Source organism: Staurois parvus, unplaced genomic scaffold (genome assembly GCF_062004578.1).
Source record: "Staurois parvus isolate SC_StPar_1 unplaced genomic scaffold, SC_StPar_1.0 ptg000020l, whole genome shotgun sequence".
NCBI classification, from domain to species: Eukaryota; Metazoa; Chordata; class Amphibia; order Anura; family Ranidae; genus Staurois; species Staurois parvus.
Window position 1 is genome coordinate 9,324,234 of NW_028317816.1, and position 20,377 is coordinate 9,344,610.

General features: G+C 44.0%; 1 protein-coding gene and 1 long non-coding RNA gene across 3 annotated transcripts in view; one reads left to right on the plus strand and one right to left on the minus strand.

The window, feature by feature from the left end:
* EGFR (epidermal growth factor receptor) overlaps window positions 1-17,344 on the minus strand; it is a 300,102-nt gene extending 282,758 nt beyond the window's left edge. The window contains exon 1 of the mRNA XM_089687285.1: window positions 16,889-17,344. Coding sequence (XP_089543411.1) covers window positions 16,889-16,982 — 94 coding nt within the window. The 5' untranslated portion in view covers window positions 16,983-17,344. The remainder of the gene's footprint in view (window positions 1-16,888) is intronic.
* LOC149472823 (uncharacterized) overlaps window positions 17,323-20,377 on the plus strand; it is a 45,098-nt gene continuing 42,043 nt past the window's right edge. The window contains exon 1 of one of the 2 annotated variants that reach the window (XR_016314185.1): window positions 17,323-17,451. This is a non-coding gene — a long non-coding RNA (uncharacterized LOC149472823). The remainder of the gene's footprint in view (window positions 17,452-20,377) is intronic. The other variant, XR_016314186.1, reaches the window with a different exon arrangement.

Genomic DNA, 20,377 nt, shown 5'->3' on the forward strand with positions numbered 1-20,377 from the left:
GGGGCCCCTGTGTCCTTGCCCAAACTCAAAAAAGCCTATGAAAAAGGTACCAGGGGTATCTCATGGGGCGCCCTACTGACCCCGGGCCCTCGGGCAGTGCCCGAGTTTCCAAATGGTCAGTCCGCCCCTGCCTGCTATACATTCAGTTTACAATGGATGCAACTTAGAAGTAGAAGTGGGCCACTGAAGGCAACCTAACATTGTTATCGTCCTCCTGGCCTTCTTAATGAAAACAGAATGACAGATATAGGTTGAATGATCCAGACAATGAATGCTGTGCGTAGACGCCGATGACTAGGTCATATGTCTAAGATACATGACATAAGCTGTTTACCTCAGCATTACCTGAACTCACTTTTGCAGTTCATTTACTCCCTCACTAATTTTTGGACAATGACAGCACATTAACCTGTAACATAACCTGACAGTCTTGAGCGGGCTATACATTATACAATTTTCTTGTTCAATTTCCTTTAGATTTACCGTCAACTATGTAGTGTAAAGGGCCCGCCTGATTGCATACAAATTGAAAGTGTTTAGGGCTGACCTCATATTACATGGTTTTGGTAAATCTAAAGGAAAATTATATAACGCATGGCCAGCCACTTATGAAACAATCCCAAGATTGTAAAGGTTCATTCCCTTGGACAGACAGGGGGCCGTAAAAACAGACTGTTTAGCTACAGTTTTACTTTCCTCCTCGACTGCCCACCTAAACAGGAGCATGCAGGCACTCCTGGCTGTACACATACCACAGCCGCAATGACAGCCCCTTGATCCCATTGGGAAAGGGAGCCCTGAGTGCGGAGAGTATGGCCTAGTGACAAAGGCGGTGCTAGTGGATGAGCCCCAAATGGCTTAAGGTGGTTGGTCACTCAGTGGCAGAGACTGAACTCTGTCAAAAGTTATGTTGTTAGGTAAAATCTCACTCACTGTGGAAGCAACAGGAGGAAGAGTTTTCTTTCAGTAAGGTCAGTTGTCACAGTTCTAGATTGCCAGCAACAAGCTTTCCTTTAACCGCATGGGTGCGCAAAATCACATATATATACATGATTTTGCATTTCCGGGTATGGGGTGCGCACGCCCTACCCGCGCCACCATTCAATCACCAGGTCCCGGCTGGTAATTACTCGCTGGCGCCCGGTGATTTCCAAGGATCTCCGACAGGGAGGAGAACTGTTTTGTTTACTAACAGTTCTCCTCCCTGTCAGTCTGGGAACACTGCTTTGGATGGCTGTGCTCAGCACAGCAATCCAAAGCAGTGTAATTATAGTAAAGCACGGTGACCCCACCCCCAAGTAAAACACTCCCAGCACACAGTTAACCCTTTGATCACCCTCATGTTAACCCCTTCCTTCCGGTGCCATTAGTACAGTGCCATCGCTTTTTTTTAGCACTGATCACTGTATTGGATGTCAGTGAAACGAAGTCGGTTCCCCCAGTGTCAGAATGTCTGCCTAAGCCCCTCAGTCCCACTATAAGTCGCTGATCGCTGCCATTACTAGTAAAAATAAAAATCTCAGTATATATAACGCCATTTGTAAATGCTATAACTTTCACGTAAACCAATTAATTTACGGATTTTATTTTATTTTTTAACAAAGACATGTCGCAGAATACATTTTGGCCTAAATTTATGACAAAATTCGATTTTTTTAATTTTTTTACTGGATATGCTTAATAGCAAAATGTCAAAAATATTGTTTTTTTTCTCAAAATTGTCTTTTTTTTTTTATAGCGCCAAAAATAGAAAACGCACAGGCGATCAAATATCACCGAAAGAAAGCTCAATTTGTGGGAAAATAAGGACGTAAATTTCATTTGGGTGCAGCGTTGCATGACCGTGCAATTGTCAGTTAAAGTAACTCAGCAGCGTAACGCAAAAAATGGCTTGGTCAGGAAGAGGAGTAAATCCTCTGGAGGGCAAGTGGTTAAAGGGTTATGCCCTTCAGTGGAAGTTAGACTAATCTGGGGCTGTCCAGAACTGATGATAACGACAGGCCTTTAGACTACGTCAAGTTCCGTTTTCAAGAGTGCTCACAGTCTAAGGCTCCATGTACACTGACCGCCAGCCGCAGGAAAACGCAGTGGTTGCTGTGGTTTTGCTGCGATATGCACTTTCCCGTGGTTGGCGGTTAAAACGTTCCTATCCTGAACACAATTCTTCCGCATTCAGGAGAGGGAGGTTTAACCTCACCTAAATGTGGCAGCCAAAAGCTCCTAAACTTGAGTTTAGGAGCTGCTTGTTTAAATGGGGTCTAAGGCCGGCCATACATGGGTCAAAATTCGACCGATTTTTTGTCCAAAAATCAGAATCAACAAAAAAGGGGCAGGTGGGAGGGGAACACCACAGAGATGCCTCTCAGGTATCTCCTCCTCTATTATTGAAAGCCCCCCTTTTATAGCCCTCTCCTCTCTCCTAGTCCTCTTTTGATTGACCAATTTGCCTTCCAGGTGTACCCCAGATGCAGAGGGGGGCTTAAAACTCCCATTTCTAGAAACGTCCCCATTATATTAATAGCTATCGGGGGGCTTGAAACGTTTAATGTTTTTTCTTCAATCTCATACCAAAAGGGTGGACTAAAAACCTGCTGACCTTCTGGACATTTCTCCACTGTATATATACAGCGGGGAGACTTAAAACATTTCCCCTGCCACAGTCCCATAAGAAAAGGGGGGTCCTATATTAAATCCCCCATTTCTTTCCTATTCCATTTTGAATTGTGTACTTTTGCAGACACAATTGGAGGGTCATCTGTATATATCCTTGCTCATTGTATGGCCCTAACAGTGTACAAACACCAGAACAACAACCAATATAAATTGTGGTCACTGATAAGAAGATACTGACTTCACATTACCTCATTCAATCATGTTTACTTGCCATGAAAGGCTTATTAACATACAGTAAACAAAAAGTGCGTTCTCATTACATTGGGAAAAACATGCCCCCTTCCACCGCAGACACCCAGCTCCACACATCCTCCAGGTGCCTCTTCCTTTGTCTCTACACAAACTGATTTATCTCGGCGCCTGAGCCAACTCCCGAAAAATGTGACATAGAAAAACAGGCAGGAACATGCCAAAGCTGGAACACAGGTTTAGCAATTAGATGGAGGTGTGTTCCTGCCATCATGTCATGTCAGAGGTAGCACTAGAAGCCTAGCACTGCTCACGGGGAAGTGAATTCAGAGTGGCCCTGGCCTAGCGCCAAGTTTTGCCTACCAAAGTTCACTCACGGGAGTGTCGGACAATAAAAGAGACAGAGGGTGACACATGTGTACAAGGAAAGAGTGACTTGGAGCTGAGAACCAGAAGTTGGAGGCTTCTGTTAAAAGGAAACCATACCGAGGGCAGCATGTAGGCCGGTATGACTGTCTCTGGCTTTAAGTCTTTGGGCACATAGGCACATTCATACATATAGAGCAAACATGCTGTGTATTGGTGCACCTAGGATGTCCTGGTGCTGGGAGATGGCTGCTGTTAACTGCTATACACTATACAGTGGGGAAAATAATTATTTGATCCTCTGCAGATTTTTTAAGTTTGCCCACTTACAAAGAAATGAGGGGTCTATACTTTTTATCATAGGTGTATTTTAAATGATAGAGACAGAATATCAACCAAAAATCCAGAAAAAACACATGATACATAAATTGAGTTGCAGTTCAGTGAGTAAAATAAGTATTTGATCCCCAACCAACCAACAATAATTCTGGCTCCCACAGACTGGCTATGTGCTCATGTGGTGCACAGATTAGTCCTGTCAATTTAAGAAGTTGCTCCTAACGAAAACTCGTTATGTGTATAAAAGACACCTGTCCACAGAATGTTTCTTGGGCACCACCATGGGCAAGACCAAAGAGCTATCTCAAAGGGCCAAACGATGTTAGGGAGAAGATTGTAGATCTGCACAAGACTGGAATGGGCTACAAGACCATCAGCACGAAGGAGACAACTGTAGGAGCGATTATTCATAAATGGAAACAATACAAAATAACCATTAATCACTCTCGGTCTGGAGCTCCATGCAAGATTTTGCCTCATGGGATAAGGATCATCATGAGAAAAGTGAGGGATCAGCCCAGAACTACACGGGAGGAGCTTGTGAATGATCTCAGGGCAGTTGGGGCCACAGTCACCAAACAAACCATTGGTGACACAATACGCTGCCATGGATTGAAATCCTGCAGCGCTCGCAAGGTCCCCCTCCTCAAGAAGGCATGTGTACAGGCCCAACTGAAGTTTGCCAATGAACATCTAAATGATTCAGAGAAGGATTGGAAGACAGGGCTGTGGTCAGATGAGACCAAAATTGAGCTCTTTGGCAATAACTTGACTCACTTGACTCACTGTGTCTTCCAATGTCGACTATGACCCTAAGAACACCATCCCTACAGTCAAGCACGGAGGTGGAAACAATATGCTTTGGGGGCTGTTTCTCTGCTAAAAGTACAGGCTGACTTTGCCGTATTGAGGGGCCAGTGGACAGGTATTGTCACATCTTGGATAAGAACCTTCTTCCCTCAGCAAGGCCACTGAAGATTGGTCGTGGATGGGTCTTCCAGCGTGACAATGACCCAAAACATGCTGCCAAAGCAACAAAGGAGTGGCTCAAGAAGAAGCACATTAAGGGTATGGAGTGGCCTAGCCAGTCTCCAGACCTTAATCCTATAGAAAATTTATGGAGGGAGCTGTAACTTCAACTTGCCAAGAAACCCTAAGGATTTAGAGATCTGTAAAGAAGAGTGGACCAAAATCCATCCTGAGATATGTGCAAACCTGTTAACCAACTACAAGAAACGTCTTTCCTCTATGCTTGCCAGCAAGTGTTTCTCCACCAAGTACTAAGACATGGTTTGCTTGGGGAACAAAATACTTATTTTACTCACTGAACTGCAACTCAATTTATAACATTTGTATCATATGTTTTTTCTGGATTTTTGGTTGGTATTCTGTCTCTATCATTTAAAATACACCTATGATAAAAATGTCTTTGTAAGTGGGCCAACTTACAAAATCTGCAGGGGATCAAATAATTATTTTCTCCACTGTATGCACACCAACATAATTTCCAAAATGCACACTATCTGCGTTTGGGACATGGGATTGAAGACCCCATAAGCACCCCTTTTCAACAGGTAATAATAAATCTCCTGAAATAAATGGCATTAATTCAATGAAACAAACACAAATATCTTTGGCAAATAATAGGCTGCGGCCCTTATCTAGGGTTAAAAGCGTTAAAAGCTCATAAGTAAATTTTTTTATTAAATAACCATAACAAATCCAATAAAATTTGAAACAAATAGCGAAAACCAAAGCTCAGTCACCAAGACTTGAAAGAATGTAACAATCCATTAAATTCCTGAATCACACTGTCCACCCACAATAGTGGGCAACAATACACCCAAAAAGGCTGGCGTTGAAGGGCAGGGTAGGAGGGACAGCTGGTCTTGACTGAACCTCTAACTGCTGAAAATCACTTCAGGAGACCGACATCTTATAGGTATGTGAAAGTCCCAATTGGATGCTGTTTTTCCCTCTGAAACTCCCTAACCAATCAGCTAGGTTCCCATTTATGCAGTTTGCATTTTATCTGTTTTTGCAGTGCTTTTTGCATTGCATTTTTGCACATGCCTTTTCCAGGTGAATGCACTCATGTGTACAGCGTAAGGATACATGCACACGGCTGCAAGAGAACTATATATTTGGTTGTAATTCTCTGTCCGGGGCAGGGGCAGACTGACCATTTGGAAACTCGGGCACTGCCCGAGGGCCCGGGGTCAGTAGGGGCACCATGAGATGCCCCTGGTACCTTTTTTATAGGCTTTTTTGAGTTTGGGCAAGGACACAGGGGCCCCATGATCCCCTATTGCCCGGGGGCCCCATGAGTTGTCAGTCCGCCCCTGGTCCGGGGAGCACAGTGCTGTGTGCAATCTGCTGCCAGCTGCCTGTCAATATCAATGAGAGGCTGAAACATGCAGCAGCTGTACGCAGCTATACACCCATCAGGACATATGAGCTGCTACAGGGCAGTTCATATGCACTTGTATGCACATTCCGCCAACATTTCCATATATCTGTGTACAGCTGCTGCATGTTTCAGCCTGTCATTGATTATGAAAGGCTGCTGGCAGTGAGCTGTATGCTGCACCTTTGTCCCCCAGGCAGAGAATTATGACCAAATGTACGTGGTCAGGGCCGCTTCACACTAGATGCAGTATAGTGTGTTTTTTTTCTGCACCAGAAATGCATGGATAGTAGGTTATATGGGTTCCAATGGCATAGTTCACACTGGAGCAGTCAGTTGCAGTACTTTCCAGAAAAAAAAGTAAAACATGCAGCATTTTTTCTGTATAGAACTGTACTGGAATAAGGTAAAATGCATAAAAAATGCACCAGAACACACCTACATGCATCAGTCACATAAAAAATGTACAGTACAGTGAAAAAAAAAACAGGAAAAAAAAAGGGGAAAAAAAGCATCTGGAACACATCTGGCAATGCATCAGAAATGCACCGGAACATATAAAAATGCTTAAAAAACGGATCTGGAGGACGTTTTTGAGGTGTGAAAGACTTCAGATAAACTAAGTCTGATGGTTGTTGAGGAATGCGAAGTGTTGCATGTTTTAAAACAACACCCGGTCTCAGTGGTTTTGGCTCCCCCCCCCACCATTAGCACTGGAACTGTCAGTGACAAAAGGTAGTTTACCTACCTGATCCCCAGCCCCTATGGAAGCCAATACTCTCCTCTGCTTCCTATGCTCCAGCAGTGGACTGCCCCTTGGTCTCCTCATGTCCAATGCAGAGCTATGGGCTCTGCAGTGGACTTGATGACATCAGAGGACCCAAGCCCACTGAAGCATAGAAGAGACGAGGCTTTTCTGATTGGTCCCTTCTGATCTATAGTGACAACTCATTTGACCGATATGCCAAACACAGGAAAGTGTATCTCGATTAATAGTTAGACTTCATGCACACTGGGCATTTTAGTAACGCTGGTAATGTTTGCTGTGTAAAGTCATGAGTTTTTCTGCTTTTTTTTAGCGTTATTGCATTAGCGTTTAGTGGCGTTTGTTTTTTCGCATTTGCGGTTTTAACGCTTTTTAGTATTTTTTTTACAAAAAAAACCTAATTTTCTTTTGGTCCAAAAAAGTCCAAAAATGCTGGTTTGCCACATTTCACAGCATTTTTGCCACGGTTTTTAGTGTTAGAACATTATTACAGCTAAAAAAACTCCTCTACAAACCCACTTGTTCTGGGGGTTTTTTCCAGCCAAAAAATGCCCCTGCCAAAAAACGTTGATTACAGTCTATGTGTGCATGGACACATGGGAAGCACAGTGGCTAAATGGTTAGTACTTCTGCCTGGCAGTACTAGGATCATTGGTTCAAATCCCAGCCACGCCACCACCTGCCTGGAGTTTGCATGTTCTCCCTGTGCCTGCATGGGTTTCCTCCAGGTACTCTGGTTTCCTCCCACACTCCAAAGACATGCTGGTAGGTTAACTGTCTAAAGTGGCCCTAATATGTGTATGTATGAATGTGAGTTAGGGACCTTAGATTGTACGCCCCTTGAGGGTTAGGGACTGATGTGAATGTACAATATATATGTAAAGCACTGACAGTGCTATATAAGTACCTGCAATAAAATAATAATAGGATAACATGCTGGGGAGTTTACTGGCTGTAGAAAAAAACGCCAAAAGCCAAAAACAGCAACTGTAAAAACATCCAGTGTGCATAAGGACTTAAAGCGTTACTAAACCCACAACAGAAAAATTGGACTGTATGTGCAGTAAATATATACTCACTGTGGAACATGAGGGGTTAATCCTCTGCATTGTGTAAAAAGGCTATTTGATCATGTCTTCTCTGATCCTCCTGTTCTTCCAGTATCCCCTGATAAAACATATTGTGTGGAGTCACTCTGAACATGCTCCGTTTGGTGTGTATTGCTAGAGAGGTTTTTTTTTTTCTTGGGAGCACATGATATCAGCACAGGGCCAATCAGCGCTGTCCAGACAGAGGTCAGGGGTTCTGCATCCTCCTAGAGCAAAGAGAAAACTACTCCTACAAGCTTTAACCAGTGCTTGGCTGAACACTGATAGAAGTCACAAGACTACTCTAACTGCTGATGAGAAAAGGTATATAGTAGTTTATATTTACTAAAAGAATTGCATTTCCATGTTCTGTGTACTGTGGGATACCAGATATAGTGAATGCAGAGTCCTGGGTTCAGCAACACTTTAAGATATAATCATAACTTTTACATAATTATCGATTGCATCTCTGTTTCCATTATGCAATGTCACAATCAGGGGCGGACTGACAACTCATGGGGCCACCGGGCAATAGGGGATCATGGGGCCCCTGTGTCCTTGCCCAAACTCAAAAAAGCCTATGAAAAAGGTACCAGGGGCATCTCATGGGGCCCCCTACTGACCCCGGGCCCTCGGGCAGTGCCCGAGTTTCCAAATGGTCAGTCCGCCCCTGCTCACAATATGATCGTGTTCACAAAGTGTCAGGCAATTGATGTTAAACAGTTGAATATTTTCCTCACTGGCCCATGGACTTAGTTTAATTGAATGCAAATGAAACCAAGTCTAATCCCCAGTTCACACCAGCGTGACTTGTCATGCAACTTGACAGTTCAAAGTAGCATGAAAAGTCGCATCCCATTTACGGCAATGGAACCATTCAAATTGCTGCACCCCAAATTGCTGCAACTTAAAGGGCCAGTTCACACTATGCTCCGAGGTAAATCAAACAGGAACATGCTGCGCATTTCTGTGCGATTCATCTGCAGCTCTGTGCAGTGCAATTTCAAGCCCATTCATGTGAATGGGCTGAAACTGCATTGCACCGCACCAAAAGTAGTGCATGCACTACGTTTGAAACGCATGGCAACAGCATTGCCTGGTACTTTCTACCATGCGATTTGGCGCAGGCAAACCCAATGCATCTGCCAACTGCACTTAGGGTGTTGTTAACTTTTAACTGACCCCCCGCAGCAGATCACAAGGGCATTGCTATCAGAATGTGGCGAGGGGAGCTGCACGGGGCCGCGGCTCTCCCGCACTGCATTCTAGTGTGAACAAGCCCTCAAAAAGGTCCCTGCAATATTAATTGCGACTTGCATTGACATCTGTTAAATGAACTTGCACAGATGTCAGCAAGCTGCACATGAAATCGTCATGGCAGGTGACTTCAAAGATGCACAGGTGTGAACCAGGACCAGGGGCGGACTGAAAACTCATGGGGCCCCCGGGCAATAGGGGATCATGGGGCCCCGTGTCCTCACCCACACTTAAACCACACCCAAAAAAGCCTATGAAATGTACCAGGAGCATCTCATGGGGCCCCCCCACTGACCCCGGGCCCTTGGGCAGTGCCCGAGTGCTTGAATAGTCAGTCCGCCCCTGACCAGGACTAAACTGATCAGAAGGGAAGTTATGGCTATTCGATCGGTTTCTGGTTTGACTGTGTTGAGCTAATCTGGATCAGATAATAAATCTATGGTCACCATTACAGTCTCTGGTAGGTAAAAGTCCTGTTTGTGGCCCCTTAGCCCTAACAAGCATTTAACCCTTGCAGTGCATGGGCAGCCCAAGTGCGTGTGAGCATTTTTCCTTTCCCTGCAGTTCAGGTTTCACTGGTGGCCTGCTTGTTTTATACTCTCCAGGTTTTCTTTAAGATGAAGAACGCCAACTCAGCACATTTTCTCCTATGATGGCCGGAATGGCGGGCACACTATGTGACAGATCACAAACACTACCCATGCAAATAACTACCCTGGCGGCTGAGTACAACACATATCATCAATGGACAGTCTGGGGGTTCAAAGATGAATGCCTTGCATCAATGTAATTGCTAACTGCTGCTCCATTTAACTCTTCTACCCCTAAATTACAATGCCATCAGAAAACAAACAGGAGCAGGGGTACGAGGACAATGTATCCAGAACAATCAAACTGACATAGAGCTACAATGTATTTATTAGGGAAATACATTCTGATACATAGTAGTATAGTGTTCCTGCTATAAAGTCAGAAAATCTGCACTCGTCCTGTCTGTAGGAGTGGGATGGAGCTGCTGCTCTATAATTTAGCCAGAAGAAGACGACAGCATATCCTATAGCAGCGCACTGCTCTACAATATAACCCTTTCCAGTCCCAGATAGAGGAGCTTTCTACAATGCAGACGAGAAAGGGATGAAAGGCATTACAGCATTATAAACCCAGAAACAAAAAAATGTATTATATTGCATGATACATGGATGAATGAGCACAGGAGGCACAGCACACAGCAGCATTGTCAGTTGGGGGGAGGGTAGTGTTAGATGTACTATCCGGTTTAAATACACTAACAAACTGAAGCCAAAGTCAAACTCACATTTTATAATCAGTTACAGCAAACAGTTGTTTTTTTCTTCCTTTTCGGTTAAAGGTTTTACATAAATAAAGAAAAAATTATCATTGTGAGCACCCCTGCCAGTGGTAAATGGTTTGTCTCATCCATGTAAACTGATACATTCTGCTAGAGAGCTTGTGCTTTTGAAAAACAACAGACTTGCTGGCTGGACCACCAGATGAAAATAGAAGAAAGGAAGCCTAAAAAAAGGAAACAAATACAGCTATCACATGTAAGAATTGGTAAGATGTAATATAAGAAATGTTTGCTTTTGGGTTCAAGGCTGTTTCAGATGGAGCGGATTTCGTCAAGCGGATCCACCTCCTCAGCGAGGGAACTCTCTGCTGATCCCTGCTGAGCAGGCGGATGACAGGTCCGTGTCTGCTCCGCTATACTGAGCTGAGCTGACACAGACTACTGTTTTCTTTGGGGCTGTCGGATGGAAATTGACCGCCTGTCATCCGATGCGCCGGACGGATGGGGAATGGATCCCCTTTGTCTGTTTTTAGCGGACAGGATTGGATCAGATGCCGGCGGGTATCAACGGACACATGTCTACTGATACCCGCCGCACCATAGAGAGCTATGAATGGCCTGAAAGACCGACAGGTAGACCTGATCGAACCATCAGTGTGAAAGGGGCCTAATACTGCTTTAAGGTGTTATTAAACCCAGGATCCTGCATTCACTATATCTGGTCTCCCACAGAACACAGAAATGTAATTATTTTCATAAATATAAACTGGTAAATACCTTTTCTCATCAGCAGTTAGAGCAGTCTTGTGACTTCAGCAGACCACTGGTTAAAGCTTGTAGGAGGAGTTTTCTTTCTGCTCTAGGAGGATGTGAAACCCCTGAACAGTGCTGATGGGCCCTGTGCTGCTCACATGCACTCTCCCAAAAAAAAAAAAAAAAAAAAAAAACCTCTCTAGCAATACACACTAAACTGAGCATGTGCATGTGACTACGGATTCAGTCTGTATCAGGTGGTCATTTCAACAAGAGGAGGGGCAGAGAAGACAGGATCAAACAGCCTTTTTACACAATGCAGAGGATTAACCCCTTAGGTCCCACAGTGAGTATAACAAGCATGCTTTACTGCATATACAGACTGATTTTAGTGTTGTGGGTTTAGTAACACTTTAAATCAAGTATTTCTGAGTCTAAGGATCACCCAACACTTTACATCCTGACCACAACATCTTTGTACAATCAACTTTAGATTTACCAGATCTATCTAACATAAGGACCTACCCAATCTAGCCAATCAATGTGTATCCAATCAGGCAGGCCATAGTTGTTGGTAGATTGTAAACTAGCCACACACATTACAATCTAACTGTACTATCTCTATATAATCGCCTCTTGATCTACCAACATTTAGTAGTATAAGATACACTCAGGGCTTTTTTTCTCAGAAATTGGTGCAGGAACTCTCCCCTTCTGAGTCAACCCTTGTCTCCACCCCCTACCCACCTACGAGCACCATCCTTTGGTTCTACCACCTACCAGTACCACCCCTCTTAATTAATACCGAAGCAAGTATCATTTTGTGGTGTTAAGTAACTTTTATAGAATTTGTTAAAGATAATATAAAAAGTAGTAAAATAGATTCCCTGCTGCCAACAACAAAAGCACCCCCAGGCACAATATCCCCCACAGCAACAATAGGTCTCCCAGCAGCAACAGACCCCACCCTCAACAGTAGTCCCCCCATCAAGAGACCCCCCAGCAACAATAGATCACCCAGCAGCCAGCGTCAATAGATCCCCCCAGCACCCGTTGCCATTATATACATTCAGTGCTGGAGGTGCCGGAACTGCATTCCCCCACATTTTCGCTGAAAAAAAGCCCTGGCTGTACTTAATCCATTTTATTTGGATCCTGTCAGGTTGTCTCGTTTACTAAAGAGTGGTTGTTGGAAAATCTAATGCTGGCCGTACGGACAACAGAGTGGCTAAATGTTTAGCATTCTTGCCTGGCAGCACTAGGGTCATTGGTTCAAATCCCAACCACAGCACCACATGTTCTCCCTGTGCCTTCATGGGTTTCCTCCAGGTACTCCAGTTTCCTCCAAAGACATGCTGGTAGGTTAATTGTATCCTGTCTAAATTGGTCCTGGTATGTGTATGGATGTAAGTTAGGGACCTTAGATTGTACACCCCTTGAGGGTTAGGGACTGATGTGAATGTACAATATATATGTAAAGCACTGCGTAAATTGACAGTGCTATACAAGTACCTGAAATAAATAAATTATGCCATTCAAACAAATGATTCATGATAAAATTGGACAATATGATCAAATCTATGAATTATCAAAAACACATATACTGTGTCATTAATTCTCAGCAAATTATTCTGATCCAATTGTAGGAAAGTAGATAGATCAATATGATCACAACGTGTACTGTACATTGCACAATCTTTCTGATCTTCTTTCTTTCCTCCCTTACAGCGTGTGGCCACCATAAAACAGATTGTACAATCACATTGCATGCATGTATGGCATGCTTAAGTCTTGGTTCACTCTACTGCTACCTGAAAGTCACGCGACTTACAGTGCAACCTTGCCAGGTGACTTGAGTACTACTTTGAAGCAACTCTGAAGCAACTTTCAAGGAATGCCTGGGTAATCCTCCTGTATGTCGGATCCAAATCACATCAATATAGATGAGGATCCGACATGAAGGTGACTTCTATTAAAGTCTATGGGCACAAGTCAGAGAGAAGTCACCTTGAAGTAGTACAGGAACCTTTTCTAAAGTCAGAGTGACTTCAGTAGTGCTAATTAAGACAGCTCTCATTGACTAACATGGGATTTTACATGTCATGCGACTTGGGGTCTCACAAGTCAGATCCCAAGCTGCGGCAGTGTGAACAGAGCCTTAGGCTGTGCATGCACGGAATTTACTGACAGTGCAAATGTGCTACTAAAATGATTTGCGATTAATCACACACCTATAGTTGCATGTAGCGGCGATTGATGACACAGATTTGGAACATTGTGCAATTATTAGTGATCATTTACTCCCACATGCCACGCTCCATTGTTCCCTATGTCTAACAAGTGATTGCTAATCATAGTGCTGCAACTGGGCTGAGTTTAATAGCTCAATCACAAGACAAAAAAATCTTTTTACAATGCACCCAACTTTAAAAAGAGCTCTATACATATTGTACAGATAAAGCTACAGTGACATCAGCTCCTATACATATGATGACATACGTCCCTGGAGGTTTCAGAGCACAGTGGATTACAGGTACAGGTCAGCACACATGGAGCCAGTTACTGCAACAGCTGGCCACACATCATTATTAGAAATACACGGCATAGCCAAACACGTGTCTCCTTCATTCACATTCCCTGGACTGCAATGTGACACATGTACTCAGAACACATACAGTATATACCTACTACACCTTAGGAAAACCTGTATGGAAAAGAAATACTAGATTCTAGGATGACAGCTGCAGCGACAGGTTCTCTTTCTGCTCATCCCTCTACCCAATGCATACCTGCACTGTGCTGGGCAACCATAAACAGATTATTACATCTATATATCATGCATGTGTTTTAAAGCCTTTCTGCACCTGGCTTGGAAATGGTGTGATCCCTGACATTGATCAGGAATGGTCATTGCCTGTTTGTACTGACTTAGGAAAGTTTATCACACAGCTAAGAGCCAGTGTCACCTCTTGTCCCAAGCCTGGAGCTGACAGTCATATAAGTGCAGGCAAAGGGACAGGAGCACCTATGTGGCTTTACACATTTCTCATAGTTAGTGCAGATATATTTATGTGGCTTTATATATTTCCTATAGGTAGTACAGGTATATTTACTGTTCGCCTATGTGGCTTTATACATTTCCTATAGGTAGTGCAGGTATATTTTCTGATCGCCTATGTGGCTTTATACATTTCCTATAGGTAGTGCAGGTATATTTTCTGATCGCCTATGTGGCTTTATACATTTCCTATAGGTAGTGCGGGTATATTTACTAAACACCTATGTGGCTTTAGACATTTCTTATAGTTAATACAGGTATATTTACTGACCACCTATCTGGCTTTGGACACCTGTATAGTATATATGTAGTTATGACCTATGTGCAGGTACAGTATATATGTAGTGATGACCTGTGTGCAGGTACAGTATATATGTAGTGATGACCTATGTGCAGGTAGAGTATATATGTAGTGATGACCTGTGTGCAGGTACAGTATATATGTAGTGATGACCTATGTGCAGGTACAGTATATATGTAGTGATGACCTGTGTGCAGGTAGAGTATATATGTAGTGATGACCTGTGTGCAGGTACAGTATATATGTAGTGATGACCTATGTGCAGGTACAGTATATATGTAGTGATGACCTGTGTGCAGGTACAGTATATATGTAGTGATGACCTGTGTGCAGGTACAGTATATATGTAGTGATGTCCTATGTGCAGGTACAGTATATATGTAGTGATGACCTGTGTGCAGGTACAGTATATATGTAGTGATGACCTATGTGCAGGTACAGTATATATGTAGTGATGACCTGTGTGCAGGTACAGTATATATGTAGTGATGTTCTATGTGCAGGTACAGTATATATGTAGTGATGACCTGTGTGTAAGTCTGTATGTAGTGGTGACCTGTGTGTAGGTCTGTATGTAGTGGTGACCTGTGTGTAGGTCTATATGTAGTGATGACCTCTGTGTAGGTCTATATGTAGTGATGACCTGTGTGTAGGTCTATATGTAGTGGTGACCTGTGTGCACGTCTATATGTAGTGGTGACCTGTGTGTAGGTCTATATGTAGTGGTGACCTGTGTGTAGGTCTATATGTAGTGATGACCTGTGTGCATGTCTATATGTAGTGGTGACCTGTGTGTAGGTCTATATGTAGTGATGACCTGTGTGTAGGTCTATATGTATTAATGATCTGTATGTAGGTCTATATGTAGTGATGACCTGTGTATAGGTCTATATGTATTAATGATCTGTATGTAGGTCTATATGTAGTGATGACCTGTGTGTAGGTCTATATGTAGTGATGACCTGTGTGTAGGTCTATATGTAGTGATGACCTGTGTGTAGGTCTATATATAGTGGTGACCTGTGTGTAGGTCTATATGTAGTGATGACCTGTGTGTAGGTCTATATATAGTGGTGACCTGTGTGTAGGTCTATATGTAGTGGTGACCTGTGTGTAGGTCTATATATAGTGGTGACCTGTGTGTAGGTCTATATGTATTAATGATCTGTATGTAGGTCTATAGGTAGTGATAACATGTGTGTAGGTCCATATGTAGTGATGACCTGTGTATAGGTCTATATGTATTAATGATCTGTATGTAGGTCTATATGTAGTGATGACATGTGTGTAGGTCCATATGTAGTGATGACGTGTGTAGATCTATATGTATTAATGATCTGTATGTAGGTCTATATGTAGTGATGACCTGTGTGTATGTTTATATGTAGTGATGACATGTGTGTAGGTCCATATGCAGTGATGACCTGTGTGTAGGTCTATATGTAGTGATGACCTGTGTATAGGTCTATATGTATTAATGATCTGTATGTAGGTCTATATGTAGTGATGACCTGTGTGTAGGTCTATATGTAGTGGTGACCTGTGTGTATATGTATTAATGATCTGTATGTAGGTCTATATGTAGTGATGACCTGTGTATAGGTCCATATGTAGTGATGACCTGTGTATAGGTCTATATGTATTAATGATCTGTATGTAGGTCTATATGTAGTGATGACATGTGTGTAGGTCTATATGTAGTGATGACATCTGTGTAGGTCTATATGTAGTGATGACGTGTGTAGGTCTATATGTAGTGATGACCTCTGTGTAGGTCTATATGTAGTGATGACATGTGTGTAGGTCTATATGTATTGATGACATCTGTATGTAGGTCTATATGTAGTGATGACCTGTGTGTAGGTCTATATGTAGTGATGACCTCTGTGTAGGTCTATATGTAGTGATGACATGTGTGTAGGTCTATACAGTATGTATTGATGACATCTGTATGTAGGTCTATATGTAGTGATGACCTGTGTGTAAGTCTATATGTAGTGATGACCTGTGTGTAGGTCTATATGTAGTGATGACCTGTGTGTAGGTCTATATGTAGTGATGACCTCTGTGTAGGTCTATATGTAGTGATGACATGTGTGTAGGTCTATATGTATTGATGACATCTGTATGTAGGTCTATATGTAGTGATGACCTGTGTGTAGGTCCATATGTAGTGATTATCTGTATGTAGGTCTATATGTAGTGATTATCTGTGTGTAGGTCTATATGTAGTGATGACCTGTGTGTAGGTCTATATGTAGTGATTATCTGTATGTGGGTCTATATGTAGTGATCCCCATTTGTTATAAAGAACAGATGAGAGCTGAGTCTCCTGCACCTCCAGGCACACCTGCCCTCCATAGCAGCCCGGCTCCTCCTTACCTGTCTTCTCCTCCCGGGTGGTGCTCCCCTGGCTGATGATGAAGAATAGTAGTGTCGCGGAGCCCCATAGTCCCCATAGTGCTGCTCGGTCCATGCTGATCACCTATGGACAGGATCCCTGTATGTCCCCTGTGTGATGTAGAGATGTATAGATCGCTCGGTGTCTATCGGTAGAAGCAATCCTTCACTGTATGATATCCATGGTCAGACTCGGAATAGAGAATCCCCCGGTAGTGTCCAGCGATCCGATCTCTGGGGTGCCAAGTGGGATCTGATACCTCCAAGTCACAGTCCACGAGTTAGCAAACTTTTGACAGTTCCAGCCGGGTGCGAGTGTCCCAGTGTAATGACAATCCTCGGAGAATCGGCATGCCTGCCGTGTGATGTCACGGAGAGGTGTGCCCCATTCCACTCTCCCTTCCCAATTCCTCCTCCTTCTCCCGGCCGCACACATGTGTACTACCGACACTACCGAGCCTCCGCTCAACGGGGTCAGCGCTGCCACCTCACGGTCAACGGAGGAACGGCAGGAGACCGCTGACAGCTCACCACCTTGCTGACAGGTCAGTGCGATCTCAACGGCCCCCACTGTTCCAGGAACTGCAGAGAAGATCGGAACGCAGGAAAAGAAACGGAATACTGCCAAAGGAAATTAACTTGGAGAATACAAACACAGCAAGTACTAGCCAGGAAGATTAGTGCTGAGATAGATAAATAGTTCACCAGGATCAGCAGAAACAATACTTATATTAATGATAGCAATCCTAGTAAGATTGTAAGCTCCAAGGATCAGGGCCCTCTTTTCCCTCTTGTATTGAACTGTATTGTTGCTGTATTGAGCAAACTGTTTGCACTATATAAATCCTGTATTATAATACAATATAATAATAATGACTGCTATAATACTATTATTATTATTATTATTAATAATAATAATAAAACATTATATATAGTAGAATATATAATTTATCATCAATAATAATGATACTAGTATGCTTTTATATATATATATATATATATATATATATATTTATATATACATATTTATTATTATTAATATTAACAATAAGAATATATTTTTATATATATACAGTATATATACACACATATATAAAATAGAATACAATATATAATTAACTATTATAATGTAAATAATAACAATAGTAATAACAATTATTATAATTATTGTTGTTGTCATTATTACTTATATTATAATAATTATTTATGATAATATATATTCTCTCTCTCTAAAATATACAATTAAGTATTATTAACAATAAGACACACACACAATAATACAATATATAATTAACTGTTATAATGTAAATAATAATAATAACAATTATTATTATACTTATTGTTGTCATTATTATTTATATCAGCGGTTCTCAACCTGGGGGTCGCGACCCCTTTGGGGGTCGAACGACCATTTCCCAGGGGTCGCCTAAGACCATCGGAAAACACATATTTCCGATGGTCTTAGGAACCGAGACACCGCTGCAGTCTCCGGCGATGTGTGGGCGGGATGATACGCTGCTCCTGTCATCTGGCCACACCTCCGGGATCGCTCAGCAGCTCCGCCTCCTCGCCGCTGATTGGCCACCGGAACTGTAGCTCAGGAGAGGCACACAGGCGGCCAATCACCGGCGAGGAGGTGGAGCTTGGAGAGGAGGAGCCGAGCGGCAGCGCGCGTACATCAAAGAAGACCGAGGGAGCTGCCGGAGCGAGTGAAGAGGAGAGCGGCCAGAGAAGGAAGACAGCTGACAGGTAAGTGAGAGAGCGAGCCCAGGCTGGAACAGGGGTCAGCAAGGTAAGTATCATTGGTGTCAGTGGGAGGAATAGTGCCCCATCATTTGTGTCACTAATACCAACGATGGGGCACTATTCCTCCCCCCACTGACACCAACGATGGGGCACTATTCCTCCCCCCACTGACACCAACGATGGGGCACTATTCCTCCCCCCACTGACACCAACGATGGGGCACTATTCCTCCCCCAACTGACACCAACGATGTGGCACTATTCCTCCCCCCACTGACACCAACGATGGGGCACTATTCCTCCCCCCACTGACACCAACGATGGGGCAGTATTCCTCCCCCCACTGACACCAACGATGGGGCAGTATTCCTCCCCCCACTGACACCAACGATGGGGCACTATTCCTCCCCCCACTGACACCAATGATGGGGCACTATTTCCCCCCCCCCCCGACCCCAATGATGGGGCACTATTCTCCCCTCCACCACACTGACATCAATGATGGGGCACTATTCCTCCCACTGACACCAATGATGGGGCACTATTCCTCCCCCCACTGACACCAACGATGGGACACTATTTCCCCCCCCCCCGACCCCAATGATGGGGCACTATTCTCCCCTCCACCACACTGACATCAATGATGGGGCACTATTCCTCCCACTGACACCAATGATGGGGCACTATTCCTCCCACTGACACCAATGATGTGGCACTATTCCTCCCACTGACACCAGTGATGGGGCACTACTCCCACTGACACCAGTGATGGGGCACTACTCCCCCCACTGACACCAGTGATGGGGCACTATTCCTCCCACTGACACCAATGATGGGGCACTACTCCCCCCACTGACACCAATGATGGGGCACTACTCCCCCCACTGACACCAATGATGGGGCACTATTCCTCCCACTGACACCAATGATGTGGCACTATTCCTCCCACTGACACCAGTGATGGAGCACTACTCCTCCCACTGACACCAGTGATGGGGCACTACTCCCCCCACTGACACCAGTGATGGAGCACTACTCCCCCCACTGACACCAATGATGGGGCACTACTCTTCCCACTGACACCAATGATGGGGCACTACTCCTCCCACTGACACCAATGATGGGGCACTATTCCTCCCACTGACACCAATGATGGGGCACTACTCCTCCCACTGACACCAATGATGGGGCACTATTCCTCCCACTGACACCAATGATGTGGCACTATTCCTCCCACTGACACCAGTGATGGAGCACTACTCCTCCCACTGACACCAGTGATGGGGCACTACTCCCCCCACTGACACCAGTGATGGGGCACTACTCCCCCCACTGACACCAGTGATGGGGCACTACTCCCCCCACTGACACCAATGATGGGGCACTACTCCTCCCACTGACACCAATGATGGGGCACTATTCCTCCCACTGACACCAATGATGGGGCACTATTCCTCCCACTGACACCAACGATGGGGCACTATTCCTCCCACTGACACCAACGATGGGGCACTATTCCTCCCACTGACACCAACGATGGGGCACTATTCCTCCCACTGATACCAACGATGGGGCACTATTCATCCCACTGACATCAGTGATGGGGCACTACTCCTCCCACTGCAAAATTACAGTTATGAAGTAGCAATGAAAATAATTTTATGGTTGGGGGTCACCACAACATGAGGAACTGTATTAAGGGGTCGCGGCATTAGAAAGGTTGAGA